Source organism: Oncorhynchus kisutch, linkage group LG1, assembly GCF_002021735.2.
Source record: "Oncorhynchus kisutch isolate 150728-3 linkage group LG1, Okis_V2, whole genome shotgun sequence".
In the NCBI taxonomy this organism is placed as follows: domain Eukaryota; kingdom Metazoa; phylum Chordata; class Actinopteri; order Salmoniformes; family Salmonidae; genus Oncorhynchus; species Oncorhynchus kisutch.
The window spans coordinates 7,674,415-7,701,053 of NC_034174.2; the positions used below are offsets into that span (position 1 = coordinate 7,674,415).

A 26,639-nucleotide genomic window follows, 5' to 3' on the forward strand; every position below is an offset into this window, starting at 1 on the left:
TCATTTTACAAACGTTAATATGAATAAAAACACATCTTTCACAAACATGTATTTGTTTATTTCTTTAAAAAATATATATATTTAAACTTTAGTTCAACTGACAAAACAGGGAGAGAACATCCTCCCCAACAAACTGCTGCATTACATTAAAAAGTGGAATAAAAATTGAAACAGTCAGACCCCATTCTATGGACACAATGGAATGAAAATAGAGTCAGACCCCATTCTATGGACACAATGGAATGAAAATAGAGTCAGACCCCATTCTATGGACACAATGGAATGAAAATAGAGTCAGACCCCATTCTATGGACACAATGGAATGAAAATAGAGTCAGACCCCATTCTATGGACACAATGGAATGAAAATAGAGTCAGACCCCATTCTATGGACACAATGGAATGAAAATAGAGTCAGACCCCATTCTATGGAGACAATGGAATTAAAATAGAGTCAGACCCCATTCTATGGACACAATGGAATTAAAATAGAGTCAGACCCCATTCTATGGACACAATGGAATTAAAATAGAGTCAGACCCCATTCTATGGACACAATGGAATGAAAATAGAGTCAGACCCCATTCTATGGACACAATGGAATGAAAATAGAGTCAGACCCCATTCTATGGACACAATGGAATGAAAATAGAGTCAGACCCCATTCTATGGACACAATGGAATTAAAATAGAGTCAGACCCCATTCTATGGACACAATGGAATTTAAATAGAGTCAGACCCCATTCTATGGACACAATGGAATTAAAATAGAGTCAGACCCCATTCTATGGACACAATGGAATTAAAATAGAGTCAGACCCCATTCTATGGACACAATGGAATTAAAATAGTCAGACCCCATTCTATGGACACAATGGAATTAACATAGTCAGACCCCATTCTATGGACACAATGGAATTAAAATAGAGTCAGACCCCATTCTATGGACACAATGGAATTAAAATAGAGTCAGACCCCATTCTATGGACACAATGGAATTCAAATAGAGTCAGACCCCATTCTATGGACACAATGGAATTAAAATAGTCAGACCCCATTCTATGGACACAATGGAATTAACATAGTCAGACCCCATTCTATGGACACAATGGAATTAAAATAGAGTCAGACCCCATTCTATGGACACAATGGAATTAAAATAGAGTCAGACCCCATTCTATGGACACAGTGGAATTAAAATAGTCAGACCCCATTCAATGGACACAATGGAATTAACATAGTCAGACCCCATTCTATGGACACAATGGAATTAAAATAGAGTCAGACCCCATTCTATGGACACAATGGAATTAAAATAGAGTCAGACCCCATTCTATGGACACAATGGAATTAAAATAGTCAGACCCCATTCTATGGACACAATGGAATTAACATAGTCAGACCCCATTCTATGGACACAATGGAATTATAATAGAGTCAGACCCCATTCTATGGACACAATGGAATTAAAATAGAGTCAGACCCCATTCTATGGACACAATGGAATTAAAATAGAGTCAGACCCCATTCTATGGACACAATGGAATTAAAATAGTCAGACCCCATTCTATGGACACAATGGAATTAACATAGTCAGACCCCATTCTATGGACACAATGGAATTAAAATAGAGTCAGACCCCATTCTATGGACACAATGGAATTAAAATAGCTATAGGCCCATAGACTTGACACAAGGGAATTAAACAAGTGTTTTTAATCAGTTAAATGTAATCCGTTTTGATTCTATGGGTCACGGTGGTGTCTGTCTATTCATTCATCGTCTGTTGTCATAGTCACCGATCATTGTCAGTGCAGTACAGTATAATTAAGAGTCAGAGTTGAATGAAGAAACAGACTTCAAACGTCCAGGGAACTGGATGAGAAGAAAAGCACTTCAAGATGTAGAGTAGGATAGGATGAACTAGTAGTGGAAAGGTCTCACAGACATTCTCACTATAAGGCCGACCCGAATAGTACTGTGTTGGCTCAGATATGCCTGATTCTCACTATAGGGCCGACCTGAATAGTACTGTGTTGGCTCAGATATGCCTGATTCTCACTATAGGGCCGACCTGAATAGTACTGTGTTGGCTCAGATATGCCTGATTCTCACTATAGGGCCGACCTGAATAGTACTGTGTTGGCTCAGATATGCCTGATTCTCACTATAGGGCCGACCTGAATAGTACTGTGTTGGCTCAGATATGCCTGATTCTCACTATAGGGCCGACCTGAACAGTACTGTGTTGGCTCAGATATGCCTGATTCTCACTATAGGACCTCACTAGTGGCTACCCAGTGTAACCAGGCCAGACATATTGGACTCAGTGGTCAGCCCTATACTGTGAATCTGACAGCGGACTCCTCTTTCTTGTGTCACCAACTGCTGCTGCTGCTGCTGCTACGTATCTGTTGTGGCCAGGTTATAGTGGCGACGGCGTGGCCGTTGGTGCCGTTCTCTACTTTAGGAGAGAACACCATTTTAACCCCCTTGTTATTGGTACCGTTGGTGTCCACCTCCTCCTCTGAGCTGCTCTCAACATCACTGCGGTCATCCTTAGAAACCTGTCAGACAGACAGAAATACAATGTTACAATTCTAAGTGACACAATGGATATTTCCAGAAGTATCCGGTAGTAGTGCACGTTTTTTTTGACAGACGTCATATAGAATGACGTTTTTTGTGTGTTTTTTTAAACTATGGATATTATTACCCAAAGAATAGAACACAGTTACACAGGATAAACCGGTACAGGGCGGCAGGGTAGCCTAGTGATTAGAGCGTTGGACTAGTAACCGAAAGGTTGCAAGTTCAAACCCCCGAGCTGACAAGGTACAAATCTGTCGTTCTGCCCCTGAACAGGCAGTTAACCCACTGTTCCTAGGCCGTCATTGAAAATAAGAATTTGTTCTTAACTGACTTGCCTAGTTAAATAAAGGTAAAATTAAGGAATGGACATTTTGTACAAGTATCGGCTGACGGCGACAATGTAGTTGGCAGAACACTCTGACAGACGCATCACAATTGAACTCCGTAGACATTTAGCTCGACAGCCTGGAAACATGTTACCAGATCTTAAAAAGATTAATGCACTTATAATCGTCATAGGTTAATTTACAAATACATAAATAACATTAGAATATCTTCATATATAAATTATTTCTGGTCAACAACAAAAATAAAAATAGATCAGACTTCCCTTAATGAATTCTGACTCCCAAAACCTGCACATGCTCGCAAGTGCCACAAGATGGGAGTTTGAAGGAGCATGTAAAATCTGACGAGCCCGTCTGGCTCATATGCATAAAGCCACAACATATGAACACAAATGGCATTGACAGACTGCAAAAAGCAGAGCAGAGAAGGTAGTTGTCAATCTGGTGGGAAGTGAGCTGACAAACCGGATGCTATTTCCTGCACCTGTGCACTTGAGCAAGGCACTTAACCCCCCCCCCAATAACAACAGCTCCTCTCCCCAAAAACCTGTATATGTATGTGTGTCTTTCAGAGGGGTTGGGTTAAAAGTGGAAGTCAAATTTCGGTTGGACCTTGTGTGCAATTGACCAATAGACGGATCTTAAATCGTAGTTAGACAGTAAAGCAAGGACAAGTGGAGTGGAGAATAAGGACTGAGGAGACATGGAGAGACGGGACCCTCCACCCAAGAGAGGAAACAAACCACCTCTGCAGAGAGAAGGACAGCAATTCAAAACAGGAAGAGGAAGAAAGCAATGAACAAACACAGATGAAATGTTACCTATAGCTTCCACACTCATAGCATTAACTATAGCCCGAGGTCTGACACAATGGAATGTCATAACTATACCTTCCACACTCATAGCATTAACTATAGCCCGAGGTCTGACACAATGGAATGTCATAACTATACCTTCCACACTCATAGCATTAACTATAGCCCGAGGTCTGACACAATGGAATGTCATAACTATACCTTCCACACTCATAGCATTAACTATAGCCCGAGGTCTGACACAATGGAATGTCATAACTATACCTTCCACACTCATAGCATTAACTATAGCCCGAGGTCTGACACAATGGAATGTCATAACTATACCTTCCACACTCATAGCATTAACTATAGCCCGAGGTCTGACACAATGGAATGTCATAACTATACCTTCCACACTCATAGCATTAACTATAGCCCGAGGTCTGACACAATGGAATGTCATAACTATACCTTCCACACTCATAGCATTTTAAAAATGTTTATTTTATTTTTACCTTTATTTTACTAGGCAAGTCAGTTAAGAACAAATTCTTATTTTCAATGACGGCCTAGGAACAGCGGGTTAACTGCCTGTTCAGGGGCAGAACGACAGATTTGTACCTTGTCAGCTCGGGGATTCGAACTTGCAACCTTTCGGTTACTAGTCCAACCACTAGGCTACCCTGCCGCCCCTTTCATAACTATAGCCTGAGGTCTGACACAATGGAATGTCATAACTATAGCCTGAGATCTGACATAATGGAATTTCTCAACTCTGGGCCTGTATTCACAACATTCTCAGAGTAACATTGCTGATATAGCATCCGTTTTGTCTTTTAGATCATAATCAATAAGATGAAGTAGACAGGAAGGACCTGATCCTAGATCAGCACTTCTACTCTAAGACGCTGTCCTCATACAGGCCCTGTCCTCATACAGACTGACTAGAACGCAGAGTTTTGTCCCTAACCTTGAGTCAGAGCTGTCCTACATCAATCCCACTCACCTTTCCTCTGGCCATGTTAACTAGGTAGGTTATCCCAGCTATGAGGTACCTAATAGTTACCTTGGGTAGTTACACCTCACACTCACCTGTCTACATCTCACCTGTAATAGGCATTCGGAAAGTATTCAGACCCCTTCCATTTTCCCACATTTTGTTACCTTACAGACTTATTCTAAAATGGATTAAATAAATGTTTTTCCTCACCAATCTACACACAATAACCCATAATGACAAAGTGATCTTGGGAAGGGTACCAAAACATTTCTGCAGCGTTGAAAGTCCCCAAGAACACAAGTCCCTCCATCATTCTGGGGGCGGCAGGGTAGCCTAGTGGTTAGAGTGTTGGACTAGTAACCGAAAGGTTGCAAGTTCAAATCCACGAGCTGACAAGGTACAAATCTGTCGTTCTGCCCCTGAACAGGCAGTTAACCCCCATTGAAAATAAGAATTTGTTCCTAACTGACTTGCCTAGTTAAATAAAGGTTAAAAAAGAAGTTTAGAACCACTAAGACTCTTCCTTGAGCTGGCTGACTGAGCAATCGGGGAAGAAGGGCCTTGGTCAGGGAGGTGACCAAGAACCCGATGGTCACTGACTGAGCTCTAGAGTTCCTCTGTGGAGATGGGAGAACCTTCCAGAAGGACAACCATCTCTGCAGCACTTAACCAATCTGTTACAGTGGCGAGACGGGAGCTACTCCTCATTAAAATGCACGACAGCCCGCTTGGAGTTTTCCAAAAGATACCTAAAGAATCAGACCATGAGAAATAAGATTCGCTGGTCTGATGAACCAAGATTGAACTCTTTGGCCTGAATGCCAAGTGTCACGTCTAGAGGAAACCTGGCACTATCCCTATGTTGAAGCATGGTGGTGGCAGCATCATGCTGTGGGTATGTTTTTCAGTGGTAGTCAGGATCGAGGGAAAGGTTAACAGAGCAAAATACAGAGAGATCCTTGATGAAAACCTTCTCCAGAGTGCTCAGGACCCCAGACTGGGGCGAAGGTTCACCTTCCAACAGGACAACGACCCTAAGCACACAGCCAAGACAATGCAAGAGTGGCTTCAGGACAAGTCCTTGAGTGGCCCGATCGAACATCTCTGGAGAGACCTGAAAATAGCTGTGCAGCGACGCTCCCCATCCAACCTGACAGAGTTTGAGAGGATCTGCAGAAAAGAATGGGAGAAACTCCCCAAATACAGGCGTGCCAAGCTGGTAGCGTCATACCCAAGAAGACTCAAGTTTGTAATCACTGTGCTTCAACAAAGTACTGAGTATTGGGGCCGAATGTAAATGTGATATTTCAGTAAAAAAAAAATTGCTTTGTCATTATGGGGTTAATGTGTGTGGATTGAGGGGAGAAAACAATTTAATCCATTTTAGAACAAGGCTGTAACGTAACAAAATGTGGAAAAAGTCAAGGCCGAGTCAGAGCTGTACATTCACATCACACCCACCTTTCCTCGGACCAAGGCCTTGTAGGCGATCCCGGCTATGAGGTAGGACCAGATGACGTGTAGCACCTGCAGCACCAGCAGTAGGGAGTTGAAGAGCCACCAGGAAGGGTATGGACCAATCATCTCCCAGCTCTCAAACAACGTTGTGTTCAGGATCCTGGAATAACACAGGAAGGATCACACCATGAATTCATATGTGTATGGAAAGTATGTCAGCACACACACACACACACACACACACACACACACACACACACACACACACACACACACACACACACACACACACACGCGAATGGAAAGCACAAAGCGCAAAATGCACATGCAACCACACAGTAATTTCTCCGTATGGGAAGACAAGTTGGACTTTTCTGAGACCTGCCTTCCCCTGCTGAGACTGTACTCTCCTAACAACCAGCTCACTAAAAACATTTAGTAGTTACCATTCATCCAAGAAGACTACATAATTAAATACATTTTTTGGGGGGTGTAATTTCTCTAATAAAGTAGAGCTGTGAGGCCTGCAGTGCAGTAGTGAGACAGACTCAGACAGACAGATAGGCCGTTGTCAGGCAACATGTACCTCCTTAGTCCTTATGCCTTACCTAGGTATCCATTACAGCCCTTAGGGACAGTTAGACATTTATTGGGGTGGGGGGGTGAAAATAGGAGAGTGTTTTTTTTATTGTACACGGGGGAGGGTAGAGTGTTTTTTTTTTATACAACTGTTAGGTTCTTCTTTTTCAGAATAAAAAAAACTCACGTACACTAGAGAAGCTTAACCGAGTTTAATTCTTCCCAAAGGGTCGACACAGACAAAAATAAAAACATTTCTCACCATCACAAGTATATATATTCCACTTTAAACACTTCTCTTTCTCTCAAATCGTTACATCTTATGGTTCCACAGGAAGAGGGTAATAAGATAATAAACCCTTATTTCTCCCTTCAGGGGATCTGACCTGACCTCCTGACCTCAACCCCTACTTCACCTAATCCACAGATTTTTTTTAATTTTAATTTTACCTTTATTTAACCAGGCAAGTCAGTTAAGAACACATTCTTATTTTCAATGACGGCCTGGGAACAGTGGGTTAACTGCCTGTTCAGGGGCAGAACGACAGATTTGTACCTTGTTAGCTCGGGGGTTTGAACTCACAACCTTCCGGTTACTTGCCCAATGCTCTAACCACTAGGCTACGCTGCCGCCCCCCTAAACCAATCCTGTGCTCTCCTCCCGTCCACCCGGCACATTCCACAGCCACTCTGTCTTTGCTACAGATCTCATTCCTTTATATACTCTGCGTCTGGTCTATCATGTCTTTAATATAATATATCTGTAATATCTCAATGTTCAACGTTTAGAGTCCAACACCACACAGCAAAGCATTCCAAGCTGCATCAATATTCAATATGAATCCACAATAACAAATAGGACATAGCTGATAGAAAGCAGAAGAGGCCAGGTGCATCATGGTACATGAAAAAACAGTGAAGAGCTGTGAACACGCAGCGCAAGAAGCTCCCTTATTGATGGACAATACAATTCTCCCACGACTCCTCGACTAGCCGACAACACCACCACCTCAATCACACTCCACACTGCCCTTTCCCACCTGGACAAAAGGAACACCTATGTGAGAATACTGTTCATTGACTGCAGCTCAGCGTTCAACACCATAGTGCCCTCAAAGCTCATCACTAAGCTAAGGACCCTGGGACTAAACACCTCCCTCTGCAACTGGATCCTGGGCTGCCCCCAGGTGGTAAGGGTAGGTAACAACACATCTGCCACGCTGATCCTCAACACAGGGGCCCATCAGGGGTGCGTGCTCAGTCCCTTCTGTACTCCCTGCTCACTCATGACTGCATGGCCAGGCACGACTCCGACACCATCATTAAATTTGCCCGATGACACAGGCCTGATCAGCCTGATCACCGAAAACAACGAGACAGCCTATAGGGAGGAGGTCAGAGACCTGGTGGTACCCAGTTTAACTTTTATACAGTATTTCTCAAAAGGCAGCCAAGCATCAATCATCATGTCACTGTAGGCTACTTCATCAAAACTTCATGCTTTCCTGACGAGTCAAAGTGGGAGGAACACACAACATTTCATCGCGTGACTCCCAACTTTACTTCGATTTAATGGTTATTATATCAATAAATCAAATCATATTAGTCACATGCGCCAAATACAACAGGTGATCTTACAGTGAAATGTTTACTTACAAGCCCTTAACCAACAATGCAGTTTTAAAGAATACAGAGAATAATAAGAAATAATAATAATAAATAAAACTAACACATATGTATATACATATGTATATAGTCTCGCTATTGTTATTTTACTGCTGCTCTATACTCTTTGTTGGCAATGACAGAGGTCAAACGTGTTCTGTAAGTCTTCACAAGGTTTTCACACACTGTTGCTGTTATTTCAAGGTCCTGGAGTGGCCTAGCCAGTCTCCAGATCTCAGAGTGGCCTAGCCAGTCTCCAGATATCAGAGCGGCCTAGCCAGTCTCCAGATCTCAGAGTGGCCTAGCCAGTCTCCAGATCTCAGAGTGGCCTAGCCAGTCTCCAGATCTCAGAGTGGCCTAGCCAGTCTCCAGATCTCAGAGTGGCCTAGCCAGTCTCCAGATCTCAGAGCGGCCTAGCCAGTCTCCAGATCTCAGAGCGGCCTAGCCAGTCTCCAGATCTCAGAGCGGCCTAGCCAGTCTCCAGATCTCAGAGTGGCCTAGCCAGTCTCCAGATCTCAGAGTGGCCTAGCCAGTCTCCAGATCTCAGATTGGCCTAGCCAGTCTCCAGATCTCAGAGTGGCCTAGCCAGTCTCCAGATCTCAGAGTGGCCTAGCCAGTCTCCAGATCTCAGAGCGGCCTAGCCAGTCTCCAGATCTCAGAGCGGCCTAGCCAGTCTCCAGATCTCAGAGCGGCCTAGCCAGTCTCCAGATCTCAGAGTGGCCTAGCCAGTCTCCAGATCTCAGAGTGGCCTAGCCAGTCTCCAGATCTCAGAGTGGCCTAGCCAGTCTCCAGATCTCAGAGCAGCCTAGCCAGTCTCCAGATCTCAGAGTGGCCTAGCCAGTCTCCAGATCTCAGAGTGGCCTAGCCAGTCTCCAGATCTCAGAGTGGCCTAGCCAGTCTCCAGATCTCAGAGTGGCCTACCCAGTCTCCAGATCTCAGAGTGGCCTAGCCAGTCTCCAGATCTCAACCCCATAGAAAATCTTTAGAGGGAGTTGAAAGTCTGTGTTGCCCAGCAACAGCCCCAAAACATCACTGCTCTAGAGGAGATCTGCATGGAGGAATGGGCCAAAATACCAGCAACAGTGTGTGAAAACCTTGTGAAGACTTACAGAAAACGTTTGACCTCTGTCATTGCCAACAAAGGGTATATAACAAAGTATTGAGATAAACTTTTGTTATTGACCAAATACTTATTTTTCCACCATAATTTGCAAATAAATTCATTAAAAATCCTACAATGTGATTTTCTGAATTTTTTTTTCTCATTTCGTCTGTCATAGTTGAAGTGTACCTATGATGAAAATTGCAGGCCTCTCTCATCTTTTTAAGTGGGAGAACTTGCACAATTGGTGGCTGACTAAATACTTTTTTGCCCCACTGTATGTATGGAATAGGGTGCCATAGAGCTCTGGTCTAAAGTAGTGCACTACGTAGGCAATAGGGTCTAAAGTAGTGTACTATGTATGGAATAGGGTTCTATAGGGCTCTGGTCTAAAGTAGTGTACTATGTATGGAATAGGGTTCTATAGGGCTCTGGTCTAAAGTAGTACACTACGTAGGCAATAGGGTCTAAAGTAGTGTACTATGTATGGAATAGGGTTCTATAGGGCTCTGGTCTAAAGTAGTGCACTATGTATGGAATAGGGTTCTGTAGGGCTCTGGTCTAAAGTAGTGCACTACGTAGGGAATAGGGTGTCATTTGGGACACTGATAATAGCAGCTCAGGAGGTTACCTCCACTGCCCATCATAGACCTGGCCCTCGACTGTCGGTCGTCCCGTAGAGCTGCTTGCATCCATACTAAAATCACAGATGGTTCCGCGTCCCAAATGGTGCCCTCTTCTCTAAGTAGTGCACCATTGTTGACCAGGGGCACTTTGGGCTCTGGAATAGTGGACAGGGATGCACCCTTAGAGTAGTGTCAATAACTAACCACAGAGGTTAGGTAGCTCTGCTGAATGTTATTTAACCTTTACGTAACCAGGATGTCTCATTGAGGTCAGACCTGTTTCCAAAGCGAGACCTGACAGACAGACAGGCAGACAGACAGACAGACAGACAGACACGCTGCTGTGACTACAGACAGACAGACAGACAGACAGACAGACAGACAGGCTGCGTGACTACAGACAGGCAGGCAGACAGACAGACACGCTGCTGTGACTACAGACAGACAGACAGGCAGACAGACAGGCTGCTGTGACGACAGACAGACACACACACACACACACACACACACACAGACAGACAGACAGACAGACAGACAGACAGACAGACAGACAGACAGACAGACAGACAGACAGACAGACAGACAGACAGACAGACAGACAGACAGACAGACAGACAGACAGACTGCTGTGACTACAGACAGACAGGCAGACAGACAGACAGACAAGCTGCTGTGACGACACACACACGCACAGACAGACAGACAGACAGACAGGCAGGCAGACAGACAGGCTGCTGTGACTACAGACAGACAGGCAGACAGACAGACAGACACTAACCATAGAAAGAAGGTAGACAGATAACTGGGATGTTTTGTTAGTGAAAACTGTAGCAAAATGTTTTCAACTAAAGAAGTTTCCCAACGAAACCAAAAGTTACTTATTGGACAAATTCAGTTAAGTGGCTTCCTGTTTCGGCCCATTTACTTCCAAATGAATACACCCCAGTCTAGAGGACACCACAGTGTAGAGGACACCCCAGACTAGAGGACACCCCAGTCTAGAGGACACCCCAGTCTAGAGGACACCACAGTGTAGAGGACACCCCAGACTAGAGGACACCCCAGTCTAGAGGACACCCCAGACTAGAGGACACCCCAGTCTAGAGGACACCCCAGACTAGAGGACACCCCAGACTAGAGGACACCCCAGTGTAGAGGACACCATACAGTCTAGAGGACACCCCAGACTAGAGGACACCCCAGACTAGAGGACACCCCAGTGTAGAGGACAACCACACAGTCTAGAGGACACCCCAGTCTAGAGGACACCCCAGTCTAGAGGACACCGCAGACTAGAGGACACCCCAGTGTAGAGGACAACCACACAGTCTAGAGGACACCCCAGTCTAGAGGACACCCCAGTCTAGAGGACACCTTAGTGTAGAGGACAACCACACAGTCTAGAGGACACCCCAGTGTAGAGGACAACCACACAGTCTAGAGGACAACCACACAGTCTAGAGGACACCCCAGTGTAGAGGACAACCACACAGTCTAGAGGACACCATACAGTCTAGAGGACACCCCAGTCTAGAGGACACCATACAGTCTAGAGGACACTATACAGTCTAGAGGACAACCATACAGTCTAGAGGACACCCCAGTCTAGAGGACAACCATACAGTCACTAACCATAGAGGGTAGAGGACAAGCCTTGTGATGAAGAAGACTACTGCAAACAGAACGAACAGGAAGTCACACAGGCGCTGGTACTTGGCGTAGTTGGTCAGTTTGGCTGCCTGAAGAAGGAGAGAAGGTAAACATTGATATACTGTCATATTGTACGTTCCGTGTTCTACGAGTTTCTTCTTCAAAGAATACATGGCCTGTACTTTGATATATATGTAAAGTATAACTTTAGACCGTCCCCTCGCCCATACCCGGGCGCGAACCAGGGACCCTCTGCACACATCAACAACAGTCACCCTCGAAGCATCGTTACCCATCGCTCCACAAAAGCCGCGGCCCTTGCAGAGCAAAGGGGAACTACTACTTCAAGGTGTCAGAGCGAGTGACGTCACCGATTGAAACGCTATTTAGCGCCGCACCACCGCTAACTAAGCTAGCCGTTTCACATCCGTTACATCAGAACCAACGCTAACTAAGCTAGCCGTTTCACATCCGTTACATCAGAACCACCGCTAACTAAGCTAGCCGTTTCACATCCGTTACATATATTCCAATATCTACACTAGAATATCACTGAGAATGTATTCCTCACTCATTCTGAGTAGTATGCTAATGTGTGTGTGTGTGTGTGTGTGTCCACACTCACCTCCAGTAGGAAGTCTGATGCGTCGTGGACACACATCACCAGGCTCCCGACACGTAGCATGTTGTTAGCGTAGGAAAAACTGATCAGGCTCACTGTTGCTAGGTGATGAATGAACATGATGGGGAAGTCCTGCAATTCAACAAGGAACCACGAGAAGGTTGGATTTGTGTTCATATATAATCACAGATATTGTATACAGATATGCATTTATTTGATTATTTGACCATGCTGGTCATTTGTGAACATTTGAACATCTTCTGTTATAATCTCTACCCGGCAACAGCCAGAAGAAAACTGGCCACCGCTCATAGCCTGGTTCCTCTCTAGGTTTATAATCTCCACCCGGCACAGCCAGAAGAAAACTGGCCACTCCTCATAGCCTGGTTCCTCTCTAGGTTTATAATCTCCACCTGGCACAGCCAGAAGAAAACTGGCCACCGCTCATAGCCTGGTTCCTCTCTAGGTTTATAATCTCCACCTGGCACAGCCAGAAGAAAACTGGCCACCGCTCATAGCCTGGTTCCTCTCTAGGTTTATAATCTCCACCCGGCACAGCCAGAAGAAAACTGGCCACCGCTCATAGCCTGGTTCCTCTCTAGGTTTATAATCTCCACCTGGCACAGCCAGAAGAAAACTGGCCACCGCTCATAGCCTGGTTCCTCTCTAGGTTTCTTCCTAGGTTTAGGCCTTTCTAGGGAGTTTTTCCTAGCCACCGTGCTTCTACACCTGCATTGCTTGCTGTTTGGGGTTTTAGGCTGGGTTTCTGTATAAGCACTTTAAGATATCAGCTGATGTACGAAGGGCTATATAAATAAATTTGATTTGAAAAAAAAATGTTATTTATTTGTTGCGTTGGTAAGGACAGATTTAATTTACAGCAGCTCCATACAGTAACTCTGCTCAATAACCTTTATGACTTCCTCATTTATCTCCTCGATTTACAGTTGTTTTCTCACGTTCAATGTGAAAATCAATAACCGAGTGAAAATGAAGACTTTGAAGTCTGGAGACTACTCTCCTTTCCATGGCATCTGGAGACTACTCTCCTTTCCATGGCATCTGGAGACTACTCTCCTTTCCATGGCATCTGGAGACTACTCTCCTTTCCATGGCATCTGGAGACTACTCTCCTTTCCATGGCATCTGGAGACTACTCTCCTTTCCATGGCATCTGGAGACTACTCTCCTTTCCATGGCATCTGGAGACTACACTCCTTTCCATGGCATCTGGAGACTACTCTCCTTTCCATGGCATCTGGAGACTACTCTCCTTTCCATGGCATCTGGAGACTACTCTCCTTTCCATGGCATCTGGAGACTACTCTCCTTTCCATGGCATCTGGAGACTACTCTCCTTTCCATGGCATCTGGAGACTACTCTCCTTTCCATGGCATCTGGAGACTACACTCCTTTCCATGGCATCTGGAGACTACTCTCCTTTCCATGGCATCTGGAGACTACTCTCCTTTCCATGGCATCTGGAGACTACTCTCCTTTCCATGGCATCTGGAGACTACTCTCCTTTCCATGGCATCTGGAGACTACTCTCCTTTCCATGGCATCTGGAGACTACTCTCCTTTCCATGGCATCTGGAGACTACTCTCCTTTCCATGGCATCTGGAGACTACTCTCCTTTCCATGGCATCTGGAGACTACTCTCCTTTCCATGGCATCTGGAGACTACTCTCCTTTCCATGGCATCTGGAGACTACTCTCCTTTCCATGGCATCTGGAGACTACTCTCCTTTCCATGGCATCTGGAGACTACACTCCTTTCCATGGCATCTGGAGACTACTCTCCTTTCCATGGCATCTGGAGACTACTCTCCTTTCCATGGCATCTGGAGACTACACTCCTTTCCATGGCATCTGGAGACTACTCTCCTTTCCATGGCATCTGGAGACTACTCTCCTTTCCATGTATGTGAGTGTTTGTTCCTTTACTACAGTAAGACACATTATCTACTCTACTACAGTAACAGTAAGACACATTATCTACTCTACTACAGTAAGACATTATCTACTCTACTACAGTAACAGTAAGACATTATCTACTCTACTATAGTATCAGTAAGACACATTATCTACTCTACTACAGTAAGACATTATCTACTCTACTACAGTAACAGTAAGTCACATTATCTACTCTACTACAGTATGACATTATCTACTCTACTACAGTATCAGTAAGACACATTATCTACTCTATTACAGTAAGACATTATCTACTCTATTACAGTATCAGTAAGACACATTATCTACTCTACTACAGTAACAGTAAGACACATTATCTACTCTACTACAGTAACAGTAAGACACATTATCTACTCTACTACAGTAAGACATTATCTACTCTACTACAGTAACAGTAAGACACATTATCTACTCTACTACAGTAAGACATTATCTACTCTACTACAGTATCAGTAAGACACATTATCTACTCTATTACAGTAAGACATTATCTACTCTATTACAGTATCAGTAAGACACATTATCTACTCTACTACAGTAACAGTAAGACACATTATCTACTCTACTACAGTAAGACATTATCTACTCTACTACAGTAACAGTAAGACATTATCTACTCTACTACAGTAAGACATTATCTACTCTACTACAGTATCAGTAAGACACATTATCTACTCTATTACAGTAAGACATTATCTACTCTATTACAGTATCAGTAAGACACATTATCTACTCTACTACAGTAACAGTAAGACACATTATCTACTCTACTACAGTAACAGTAAGACACATTATCTACTCTACTACAGTAAGACATTATCTACTCTACTACAGTAACAGTAAGACACATTATCTACTCTACTACAGTAACAGTAAGACACATTATTACGTGACAGTTATAATGACCAGACAAACTGACAGTTATAATGACCAGACAAACTGACAATGACCAGACAAACTGACAGTTATAATGACCAGACAAACTGACAATGACCAGACAAACTGACAGTTATAATGACCAGACAAACTGACAATGACCAGACAAACTGACAGTTATAATGACCAGACAAACTGACAATGACCAGACAAACTGACAGTTATAATGACCAGACAAACTGACAATGACCAGACAAACTGACAGTTACAATGACCAGACAAACTGACAGTTATAATGACCAGACAAACTGACAGTTATAATGACCAGACAAACTGACAGTTACAATGACCAGACAAACTGACAGTTATAATGACCAGACAAACTGACAGTTATAATGACCAGACAAACTGACAGTTACAATGACCAGACAAACTGACAGTTACAATGACCAGACAAACTGACAGTTATAATGACCAGACAAACTGACAGTTATAATGACCAGACAAACTGACAGTTATAATGACCAGACAAACTGACAGTTATAATGACCAGACAAACTGACAGTTATAATGACCAGACAAACTGACAGTTATAATGACCAGACAAACTGACAGTTATATTGACCAGACAAACTGACAGTTATAATGACCAGACAAACTGACAGTTATAATGACCAGACAAACTGACAGTTATAATGACCAGACAAACTGACAGTTACAATGACCAGACAAACTGACAGTTATAATGACCAGACAAACTGACAGTTACAATGACCAGACAAACTGACAGTTATAATGACCAGACAAACTGACAGTTACAATGACCAGACAAACTGACAGTTATAATGACCAGACAAACTGACAGTTATAATGACCAGACAAACTGACAGTTATAATGACCAGACAAACTGACAATGACCAGACAAACTGACAGTTACAATGACCAGACAAACTGACAGTTATAATGACCAGACAAACTGACAGTTATAATGACCAGACAAACTGACAGTTACAATGACCAGACAAACTGACAGTTACAATGACCAGACAAACTGACAGTTATAATGACCAGACAAACTGACAGTTACAATGACCAGACAAACTGACAGTTATAATGACCAGACAAACTGACAGTTATAATGACCAGACAAACTGACAGTTATAATGACCAGACAAACTGACAGTTATAATGACCAGACAAACTGACAGTTACAATGACCAGACAAACTGACAGTTACAATGACCAGACAAACTGACAGTTACAATGACCAGACAAACTGACAGTTATAATGACCAGACAAACTGACAGTTATAATGACCAGACAAACTGACAGTTACAATGACCAGACAAACTGACAGTTACAATGACCAGACAAACTGACAGTTACAATGACCAGACAAACTGACAGTTATAATGACCAGACAAACTGACAGTTACAATGACCAGACAAACTGACAGTTACAATGACCAGACAAACTGACAGTTACAATGACCAGACAAACTGACAGTTATAATGACCAGACAAACTGACAATGACCAGACAAACTGACAGTTATAATGACCAGACAAACTGACAGTTATAATGACCAGACAAACTGACAGTTACAATGACCAGACAAACTGACAGTTATAATGACCAGACAAACTGACAGTTACAATGACCAGACAAACTGACAGTTACAATGACCAGACAAACTGACAGTTACAATGACCAGACAAACTGACAGTTATAATGACCAGACAAACTGACAATGACCAGACAAACTGACAGTTATAATGACCAGACAAACTGACAGTTACAATGACCAGACAAACTGACAGTTACAATGACCAGACAAACTGACAGTTATAATGACCAGACAAACTGACAGTTATAATGACCAGACAAATTGACAGTTACAATGACCAGACAAACTGACAATGACCAGACAAACTGACAGTTACAATGACCAGACAAACTGACAGTTACAATGACCAGACAAACTGACAGTTATAATGACCAGACAAACTGACAGTTACAATGACCAGACAAACTGACAGTTATAATGACCAGACAAACTGACAGTTACAATGACCAGACAAACTGACAGTTACAATGACCAGACAAACTGACAGTTATAATGACCAGACAAACTGACAGTTACAATGACCAGACAAACTGACAGTTACAATGACCAGACAAACTGACAGTTATAATGACCAGACAAACTGACAATGACCAGACAAACTGACAGTTATAATGACCAGACAAACTGTAGAAGTCATCTGTGACTAAAGCACACCCCCCTCTCCAGGGAAATAAACTCAGCAAAAAATAAACATCCTCTCACTGTCAAATGCATTTATTTTCAGCAAACTTAACATGTGTAAATATTTCTATGAACATAAGATTCAACAACTGAGACATAAACTAAACAAGTTCCACAGACATGTGACTAACAGAAATTGAATAATGTGTCCCTGAACAAAGGGGGGGGGGGGTCAAAATCAAAAGTAACAGTCAGTATCTGGTGTGGCCACCAGCTGCATTAAGTACGGCAGTGCATCTCCTCCTCATCTCCTCCTCTGGACTCACCAGATTAGCCAGTTCTTGCTGTGAGATGTTACCCCACTCTTCCACCAAGGCACCTGCAAGTTCCTGGACATTTCTGGGGGGAATGGCCTTAGCCCTCACCCTCCGATCCAACAGGTCCCAGACGTGCTCAATGGGATTGAGATCCAGGTTCTTCGTTGATCATGGCAGAACACTGACATTCCTGTCTTGCAGGAAATCACGCATAGAACGAGCAGTATGGCTGGTGGTATTGTCATGCTGGAGGGTCATGTCAGGATGAGCCTGCAGGAAGGGTACCACATGAGGGAGGATGTCTTCCCAGTAATGCACAGTGTTGAGATTGCCTGCAATGACAAGCTCAGTCCGATGATGCTGTGATACACCGCCCCAGACCATGACGAACCCTCCACCTCCAAATCGATCCCGCTCCAGAGCACAGGGCTCGGTGTAACGCTCATTCCTTCGACGATAAACACAAAACCGAGACTCATCAGAGAAGAGCACTTTTTGCCAGTCCTGTCTGGTCCAGCGACGGTGGGTTTGTGCTCATAGCCGACGTTGATGCCGATGATGTCTGGTGAGGACCTGCCTTACAACAGGCCTACAAGCCCTCAGTCCAGTCTCTCTGAGACTATTGCGGACAGTCTGAGCACTGATGGAGGGATTGTGCGTTCCTGGTGTAACTCGGGCAATTGTTGTTACTATCCTGTACCTGTCCTGCAGGTGTGATGTTCGGATGTACCGATCCTGTGCAGGTGTTGTTACACGTGGTCTGCCAATGCGAGGACAATCAGCTGTCCATTCTGTCTCCCTGTAGCGCTGTCTTAGGCATCTCACAGTATGGAGAGCCACATCTGCAGTCCTCATGCCTCCTTGCAGCATGCCTAAGGCACGTTCACACAGATGAGCAGGGACCCTGGGTCGGTAGAAAGGCCTCTTTAGTGTCCTAAGTTTTCATAACTGTGACCTTCATTGCCTACTGTCTGTAAACTGTTAGTGTCTTAACGACCGTTCCACAGGTGCATGTTCATTAATAGTTTATGGTTCATTGAACAAGCAGCATGGGAAACAGTGTTTAAACCCTTTACAATGAAGAGCTGTGAAGTTATTTACATTTTGACGAATAATCTTTGAAAGACCGGGTCCTGAAAAAGGGAGTTTATGTTATAGCCCTAATGATGACGCTGCATTTACATACCCTACCAGTCTACATAGGGGCAATTTATGTTTGGTCCATAAAATGGATACAATTTCTTGCCCAAGGCAGGATGATATGAGTGAAATGTATCTGGCACTTCCTGGTTAAATTGAAAACGACTGCTTCCTTTCCTGAGCACATCAAAGGCAAAGAATTACTGAGATCATTCAATAAGGCTGAGAAACAGAGAGCGACTGTTTTGGTTTCTAGAACTCCTCCCCAGATTCGTCTATACTTGACCAAAAAACAATGGCCTGCTTTGAAAAAAAAATCTTCATCTCAGGTTTTACAAACTCCAACTTAATTTTCTTAAGATTTATCCAACCGCAGGCGGATTTCCTCGACTCCATGGAACCCATGAAAGGAATCTCAATAATTGTATTAAGGACCGGGATATTCTATCCCGCTATCACATGACTGTAAATCCTGTCCCCTGTGCGGGAACCATGGAAACAAACAGCATTTCTGAGCAGAACTCATGTGACCTTTCATAATGAGCCATGCTATACTGCTCTAAACCAGTGGAGTCAAGGACATTCCTATACTTGACTCTGTAAATCACAACAGAAAGAAATATCTTAGTTAGTTAGTTAGTAACTTATCTATATCGTCCCCCCCCCTCCCTATAAGGAGCAGCACTGTGTGTGTGTGTTCCCATCAGACAGACAGCATCTGTTGCCTGTCTTGCGTCTCACCTTGCGTTTGATGTCAGTAAACTGAGAGAACATGAGAGACCAGTAGAAGCCCAGCTCAGTCACGTAGTAGTGGTACAGGCCTGGAGTCAGGACCTGTTAGATACCAACAGAGACCAAGACAGACAGGGTTTATGTTAACACCTGGTCTGGAGTCAGGACCTGTTAGATACCAACAGAGACCAAGACAGACAGGGTTTATGTTAATACCTGGCCTGGAGTCAGGACCTGTTAGATACCAACAGAGACCAAGACAGACAGGGTTTATTGTTAATAGGATTTTACAGGCCTGGGGTCAGGACCTGTTAGATACCAACAGAGACCAAGACAGACAGTGTTTATTGTTAATATGGATTTTACAGGCCTGGGGTCAGGACCTGTTAGATAGCAAGACAGACAGGGTTTATGTTAATATGGATTTTACAGGCCTGGGGTCAGGACCTGTTAGATAGCAAGACAGACAGGGTTTATGTTAATATGGATTTTACAGGCCTGGGGTCAGGACCTGTTAGATAGCAAGACAGACAGGGTTTATGTTAATATGGATTTTACAGGCCTGGGGTCAGGACCTGTTAGATAGCAAGACAGACAGGGTTTATGTTAATATGGATTTTACAGGCCTGGGGTCAGGACCTGTTAGATAGCAAGACAGACAGGGTTTATGTTAATATGGATTTTACAGGCCTGGGGTCAGGACCTGTTAGATAGCAAGACAGACAGGGTTTATGTTAATATGGATTTTACAGGCCTGGGGTCAGGACCTGTTAGATAGCAAGACAGACAGGGTTTATGTTAATATGGATTTTACAGGCCTGGGGTCAGGACCTGTTAGATACCAAGACAGACAGGGTTTATTGTTAATAGGATTTTACAGGCCTGGGGTCAGGACCTGTTAGATACCAAGACAGACAGGGTTTATTGTTAATATGGATTTTACAGGCCTGGGGTCAGGACCTGTTAGATAGCAAGACAGACAGGGTTTATTGTTAATATGGATTTTACAGGCCTGGGGTCAGGACCTGTTAGATAGCAAGACAGACAGGGTTTATTGTTAATAGGATTTTACAGGCCTGGGGTCAGGACCTGTTAGATAGCAAGACAGACAGGGTTTATGTTAATATGGATTTTACAGGCCTGGGGTCAGGACCTGTTAGATACCAAGACAGACAGGGTTTATTGTTAATATGGATTTTACAGGCCTGGGGTCAGGACCTGTTAGATACCAAGACAGACAGGGTTTATGTTAATATGGATTTTACAGGCCTGGGGTCAGGACCTGTTAGATAGCAAGACAGACAGGGTTTATGTTAATATGGATTTTACAGGCCTGGGGTCAGGACCTGTTAGATACCAAGACAGACAGGGTTTATTGTTAATATGGATTTTACAGGCCTGGGGTCAGGACCTGTTAGATACCAAGACAGACAGGGTTTATGTTAATATGGATTTTACAGGCCTGGGGTCAGGACCTGTTAGATAGCAAGACAGACAGGGTTTATGTTAATATGGATTTTACAGGCCTGGGGTCAGGACTTGCAGGGGTCAGAAAGGTTTTATCTTAATAAGGATACAGACATGACTGAATGTGTAACATACTAATATTTTTCTTGCACCTTCATAAGGTTACTTCATATTTAACCTTTATCTAACCTTTGTTTAACAAGGAAAGTCAGTTATCTTCTTGGATATAGGGGGGCGCTCTTTTAATTTATGGATAAAAAAACGTGCCCGTTTTAAGTGCAATATTTTGTCACGAAAAGATGCTCGACTATGCATATAATGGACAGCTTTGGAAAGAAAACACTCTAAGGTTTCCAAAACTGCAAAGATATTATCTGTGAGTGCCACAGAACTCATGCTACAGGCGAAACCAAGATGAAACTTCAACCAGGAAATGGGCAGAATTTTTGAAGCTCTGTTTTCCATTGTCTCCTTATATGGCTGTGAATGCGCCGGGAATGAGCCTGCCCTTCCTATCGTTTCTCCAAGGTGTCTGCAGCATTGTGACGTATTTGTAGGAATATCATTGGAAGATTGGCCATAAGAGACTACATTTACCAGGGGTCCGCCCGGTGTCCTTTGTCTAAATTGGTGCGTAATCTACAAGCTGCACGCAGTCATCCAGTGATTGAGAGGAGAGAGGAGGCTTTCAACGAACGATATATCATGAAGAGATATGTGAAAAACACCTTGAGGACTGATTCTAAACAACGTTTACCATGTTTCAGTCGATATTATGGAGTAAATTTTTTTTTTGGTAGCCAAACGTGACGCACCAAACGGAGCAATTTCTCCTAAACAAATAATCTTTCAGGAAAAACTGAGCATTTGCTATCTAACTGAGAGTCTCCTCATTGAAAACATCTGAAGTTCTTCAAAGGTAATGATTTTATTTGAATGATTTTCTGGTTTTTGTGAAAATGTTGCCTGCTAATGCTAACGCTAAATGCTACGCTAGCTGCGCTAGCTGTTACACAAATGCTTGTTTTGCTATGGTTGAGAAGCATATTTTGAAAATCTAAGATGACAGTGTTGTTAACAAAAGGCTAAGCTTGAGAGCTAGCATATTAATTTAATTTAATTTGCGATTTTCATGAATAGTTAACGTTGCGTTATGGTAATGAGCTTGAGGCTGTATTCACGATCCCGGATCCGGGATGGCTCGACGCAAGAAGTTAACCACTACCTGCCGTCCCTACACTCTAACCACTAGGCTACCTGCCGCCCCTACACTCTAACCACTAGGCTACCTGCCGCCTCTACGCTCTAACCACTAGGCTACCTGCCGCCTCTACGCTCTAACCACTAGGCTACCTGCCGCCTCTACGCTCTAACCACTAGGCTACCTACCTCCTCTACACTCTAACCACTAGGCTACCTGCCTCCTCTACACTCTAACCACTAGGCTACCTGCCGCCCCTACACTCTAACCACTAGGCTACCTGCCGCCTCTACACTCTAACCACTAGGCTACCCGCCGCCTCTACACTCTAACCACTACGCTACCCTGCCGCCCCTACACTCTAACCACTAGGCTACCTTGCCGACCCTACACTCTAACCACTAGGCTACCTGCCGCCTCTACACTCTAACCACTAGGCTACCTGCCGTCCCTACACTCTAACCACTAGGCTACCTGCCGCTCTAACGACTACGCTACCTGCTGCCTCTACACTCTAACCACTAGGCTACCTGCCGCCTCTACACTCTAACCGCTAGGCTACCTGCCGCCTCTACACTCTATCCACTAGGCTACCTGCCGCCTCTACACTCTAACCACTAGGCTACCTGCCGCTCTAACCACTAGGATACCTGCCGCCTCTACACTCTAACCACTAGGCTACCTGCCACCTCTACACTCTAACCACTAGGCTACCTGCTACCTGCTGCCTCTACACTCTAACCACTAGGCTACCTGCCACCTCTATACTCTAACTACTCGGCTACCTGCCGCCTCCACACTCTAACCACTAGGCTACCTGCCGCCTCTACACTATCCACTAGGCTACCTGCCCCCTCTACACTCTAACCACTAGGCTACCTGCCTCCTCTACACTCTAACCACTAGGCTACCTGCCGCCTCTACACTCTAACCACTAGGCTACCTGCCGCCTCTACACTATCCACTAGGCTACCTGCCCCCTCTACACTCTAACCACTAGGCTACCTGCCTCCTCTACACTCTAACCACTAGGCTACCTGCCGCCTCTACACTCTAACCACTAGGCTACCTGCCGCCTCTACACCATCCACTAGGCTACCTGCCGTCCCTACACTCTAACCACTAGGCTACCTGCCGCCTCTACACTCTAACCACTAGGCTACCTGCCGCCTCTATACTCTAACCACTAGGCTACCTGCCGTCCCTACACTCTAACCACTAGGCTACCTGCCGACTCTACACTCTAACCACTAGGCTACCTGCCACCTCTATACTCTAACCACTCGGCTACCTGCAGCCTCTACACTCTAACCACTAGGCTACCTGCCGCCTCCACACTCTAACCACTAGGCTACCTGCCGCCTCTACACTATCCACTAGGCTACCTGCCCCCTCTACACTCTAACCACTAGGCTACCTGCCGTCCCTACACTCTAACCACTAGGCTACCTGCCGCCTCTACACTAACCACTAGGCTACCTGCCGCCTCTACACTAACCACTAGGCTACCTGCCGCCTCTACACTAACCACTAGGCTACCTGCCGCCTCTACACTAACCACTAGGCTACCTGCCGCCTCTACACTAACCACTAGGCTACCTGCCGCCTCTACACTATCCACTAGGCTACCTGCCGCCTCTACACTAACCACTAGGCTACCTGCCGCCTCTACACTATGCACTAGGCTACCTGCCGCCTCTACACTATCCACTAGGCTACCTGCCGCCTCTACACTAACCACTAGGCTACCTGCCGCCTCTACACTATCCACTAGGCTACCTGCCGTCCCTACACTAACCACTAGGCTACCTGCCGCCTCTACACTATCCACTAGGCTACCTGCCGCCTCTACACTAACCACTAGGCTACCTGCCGCCTCTACACTATCCACTAGGCTACCTGCCGCCTCTACACTATCCACTAGGCTACCTGCCTCCTCTACACTAACCACTAGGCTACCTGCCACCTCTACACTCTAACCACTAGGCTACCTGCTGCCTCTACACTCTAACCACTAGGCTACCATGCCGCCTCTACACTCTATCCACTAGGCTACTTGCTGCCTCTACACTCTAACCACTAGGCTACCATGCCGCCTCAACACTCTAACCACTAGGCTACCATGCCGCCTCAACACTCTAACCACTAGGCTACCTGCCGCCTCTACACTCTAACCACTAGGCTACCATGCCACCTCAACACTCTAACCACTAGGCTACCTGCTGCCTCTACACTCTAACCACTAGGCTACCATGCCACCTCAACACTCTAACCACTAGGCTACCTGCTGCCTATACACTCTAACCACTAGGCTACCTGCTGCCTCTACACTCTAACCACTAGGCTACCATGCCACCTCAACACTCTAACCACTAGGCTACCTGCTGCCTATACACTCTAACCACTAGGCTACCTGCTGCCTATACACTCTAACCACTAGGCTACCTGCTGCCTATACACTCTAACCACTAGGCTACCTGCTGCCTCTACACTCTAACCACTAGGCTACCATGCCACCTCAACACTCTAACCACTAGGCTACCTGCTGCCTATACACTCTAACCACTAGGCTACCTGCTGCCTATACACTCTAACCACTAGGCTACCTGCTGCCTCTACACTCTAACCACTAGGCTACCTGCTGCCTATACACTCTAACCACTAGGCTACCTGCTGCCTATACACTCTAACCACTAGGCTACCTGCTGCCTATACACTCTAACCACTAGGCTACCCTGCTGCCTATACACTCTAACCACTAGGCTACCTGCTGCCTATACACTCTAACCACTAGGCTACCTGCTGCCTATACACTCTAACCACTAGGCTACCTGCTGCCTCTACACTCTAACCACTAGGCTACCATGCCACCTCAACACTCTAACCACTAGGCTACCTGCTGCCTATACACTCTAACCACTAGGCTACCTGCTGCCTATACACTCTAACCACTAGGCTACCTGCTGCCTCTACACTCTAACCACTAGGCTACCATGCCACCTCAACACTCTAACCACTAAGCTACCTGCTGCCTATACACTCTAACCACTAGGCTACCTGCCTCCTCTACACTCTAACCACTAGGCTACCTGCCGCCCCTACACTCTAACCACTAGGCTACCTGCCGCCTCTACACTCTAACCACTAGGCTACCCGCCGCCTCTACACTCTAACCACTACGCTACCCTGCCGCCCCTACACTCTAACCACTAGGCTACCTTGCCGACCCTACACTCTAACCACTAGGCTACCTGCCGCCTCTACACTCTAACCACTAGGCTACCTGCCGTCCCTACACTCTAACCACTAGGCTACCTGCCGCTCTAACGACTACGCTACCTGCTGCCTCTACACTCTAACCACTAGGCTACCTGCCGCCTCTACACTCTAACCGCTAGGCTACCTGCCGCCTCTACACTCTATCCACTAGGCTACCTGCCGCCTCTACACTCTAACCACTAGGCTACCTGCCGCTCTAACCACTAGGATACCTGCCGCCTCTACACTCTAACCACTAGGCTACCTGCCACCTCTACACTCTAACCACTAGGCTACCTGCTACCTGCTGCCTCTACACTCTAACCACTAGGCTACCTGCCACCTCTATACTCTAACTACTCGGCTACCTGCCGCCTCCACACTCTAACCACTAGGCTACCTGCCGCCTCTACACTATCCACTAGGCTACCTGCCCCCTCTACACTCTAACCACTAGGCTACCTGCCTCCTCTACACTCTAACCACTAGGCTACCTGCCGCCTCTACACTCTAACCACTAGGCTACCTGCCGCCTCTACACTATCCACTAGGCTACCTGCCCCCTCTACACTCTAACCACTAGGCTACCTGCCTCCTCTACACTCTAACCACTAGGCTACCTGCCGCCTCTACACTCTAACCACTAGGCTACCTGCCGCCTCTACACCATCCACTAGGCTACCTGCCGTCCCTACACTCTAACCACTAGGCTACCTGCCGCCTCTACACTCTAACCACTAGGCTACCTGCCGCCTCTATACTCTAACCACTAGGCTACCTGCCGTCCCTACACTCTTACCACTAGGCTACCTGCCGACTCTACACTCTAACCACTAGGCTACCTGCCACCTCTATACTCTAACCACTCGGCTACCTGCAGCCTCTACACTCTAACCACTAGGCTACCTGCCGCCTCCACACTCTAACCACTAGGCTACCTGCCGCCTCTACACTATCCACTAGGCTACCTGCCCCCTCTA

At 45.3% G+C, this 26,639-nt stretch overlaps 1 protein-coding gene across 2 annotated transcripts in view; it reads right to left on the reverse strand.

Moving 5' to 3' along the window:
* Positions 1-18: 18 nt before the first annotated feature.
* The window catches only part of LOC109899933 (ceramide synthase 5-like), a 60,123-nt gene continuing 33,502 nt past the window's right edge, over positions 19-26,639 (reverse strand). The window contains exons 6-11 of one of the 2 annotated variants that reach the window (XR_004206692.1): positions 19,743-19,835; positions 12,443-12,571; positions 11,800-11,906; positions 6,199-6,355; positions 2,235-2,568; positions 19-2,181 (exon numbers count right to left, since the gene is read on the reverse strand). Coding sequence is in view for 1 of the 2 variants with exons in the window: in XM_031811700.1 (XP_031667560.1) it covers positions 2,380-2,568; positions 6,199-6,355; positions 11,800-11,906; positions 12,443-12,571; positions 19,743-19,835 (675 nt within the window). In the remaining variant the exon portion in view is untranslated. Of the gene's footprint in view, positions 2,569-6,198; positions 6,356-11,799; positions 11,907-12,442; positions 12,572-19,742; positions 19,836-26,639 lie in introns of both variants that reach the window. The other variant, XM_031811700.1, reaches the window with a different exon arrangement.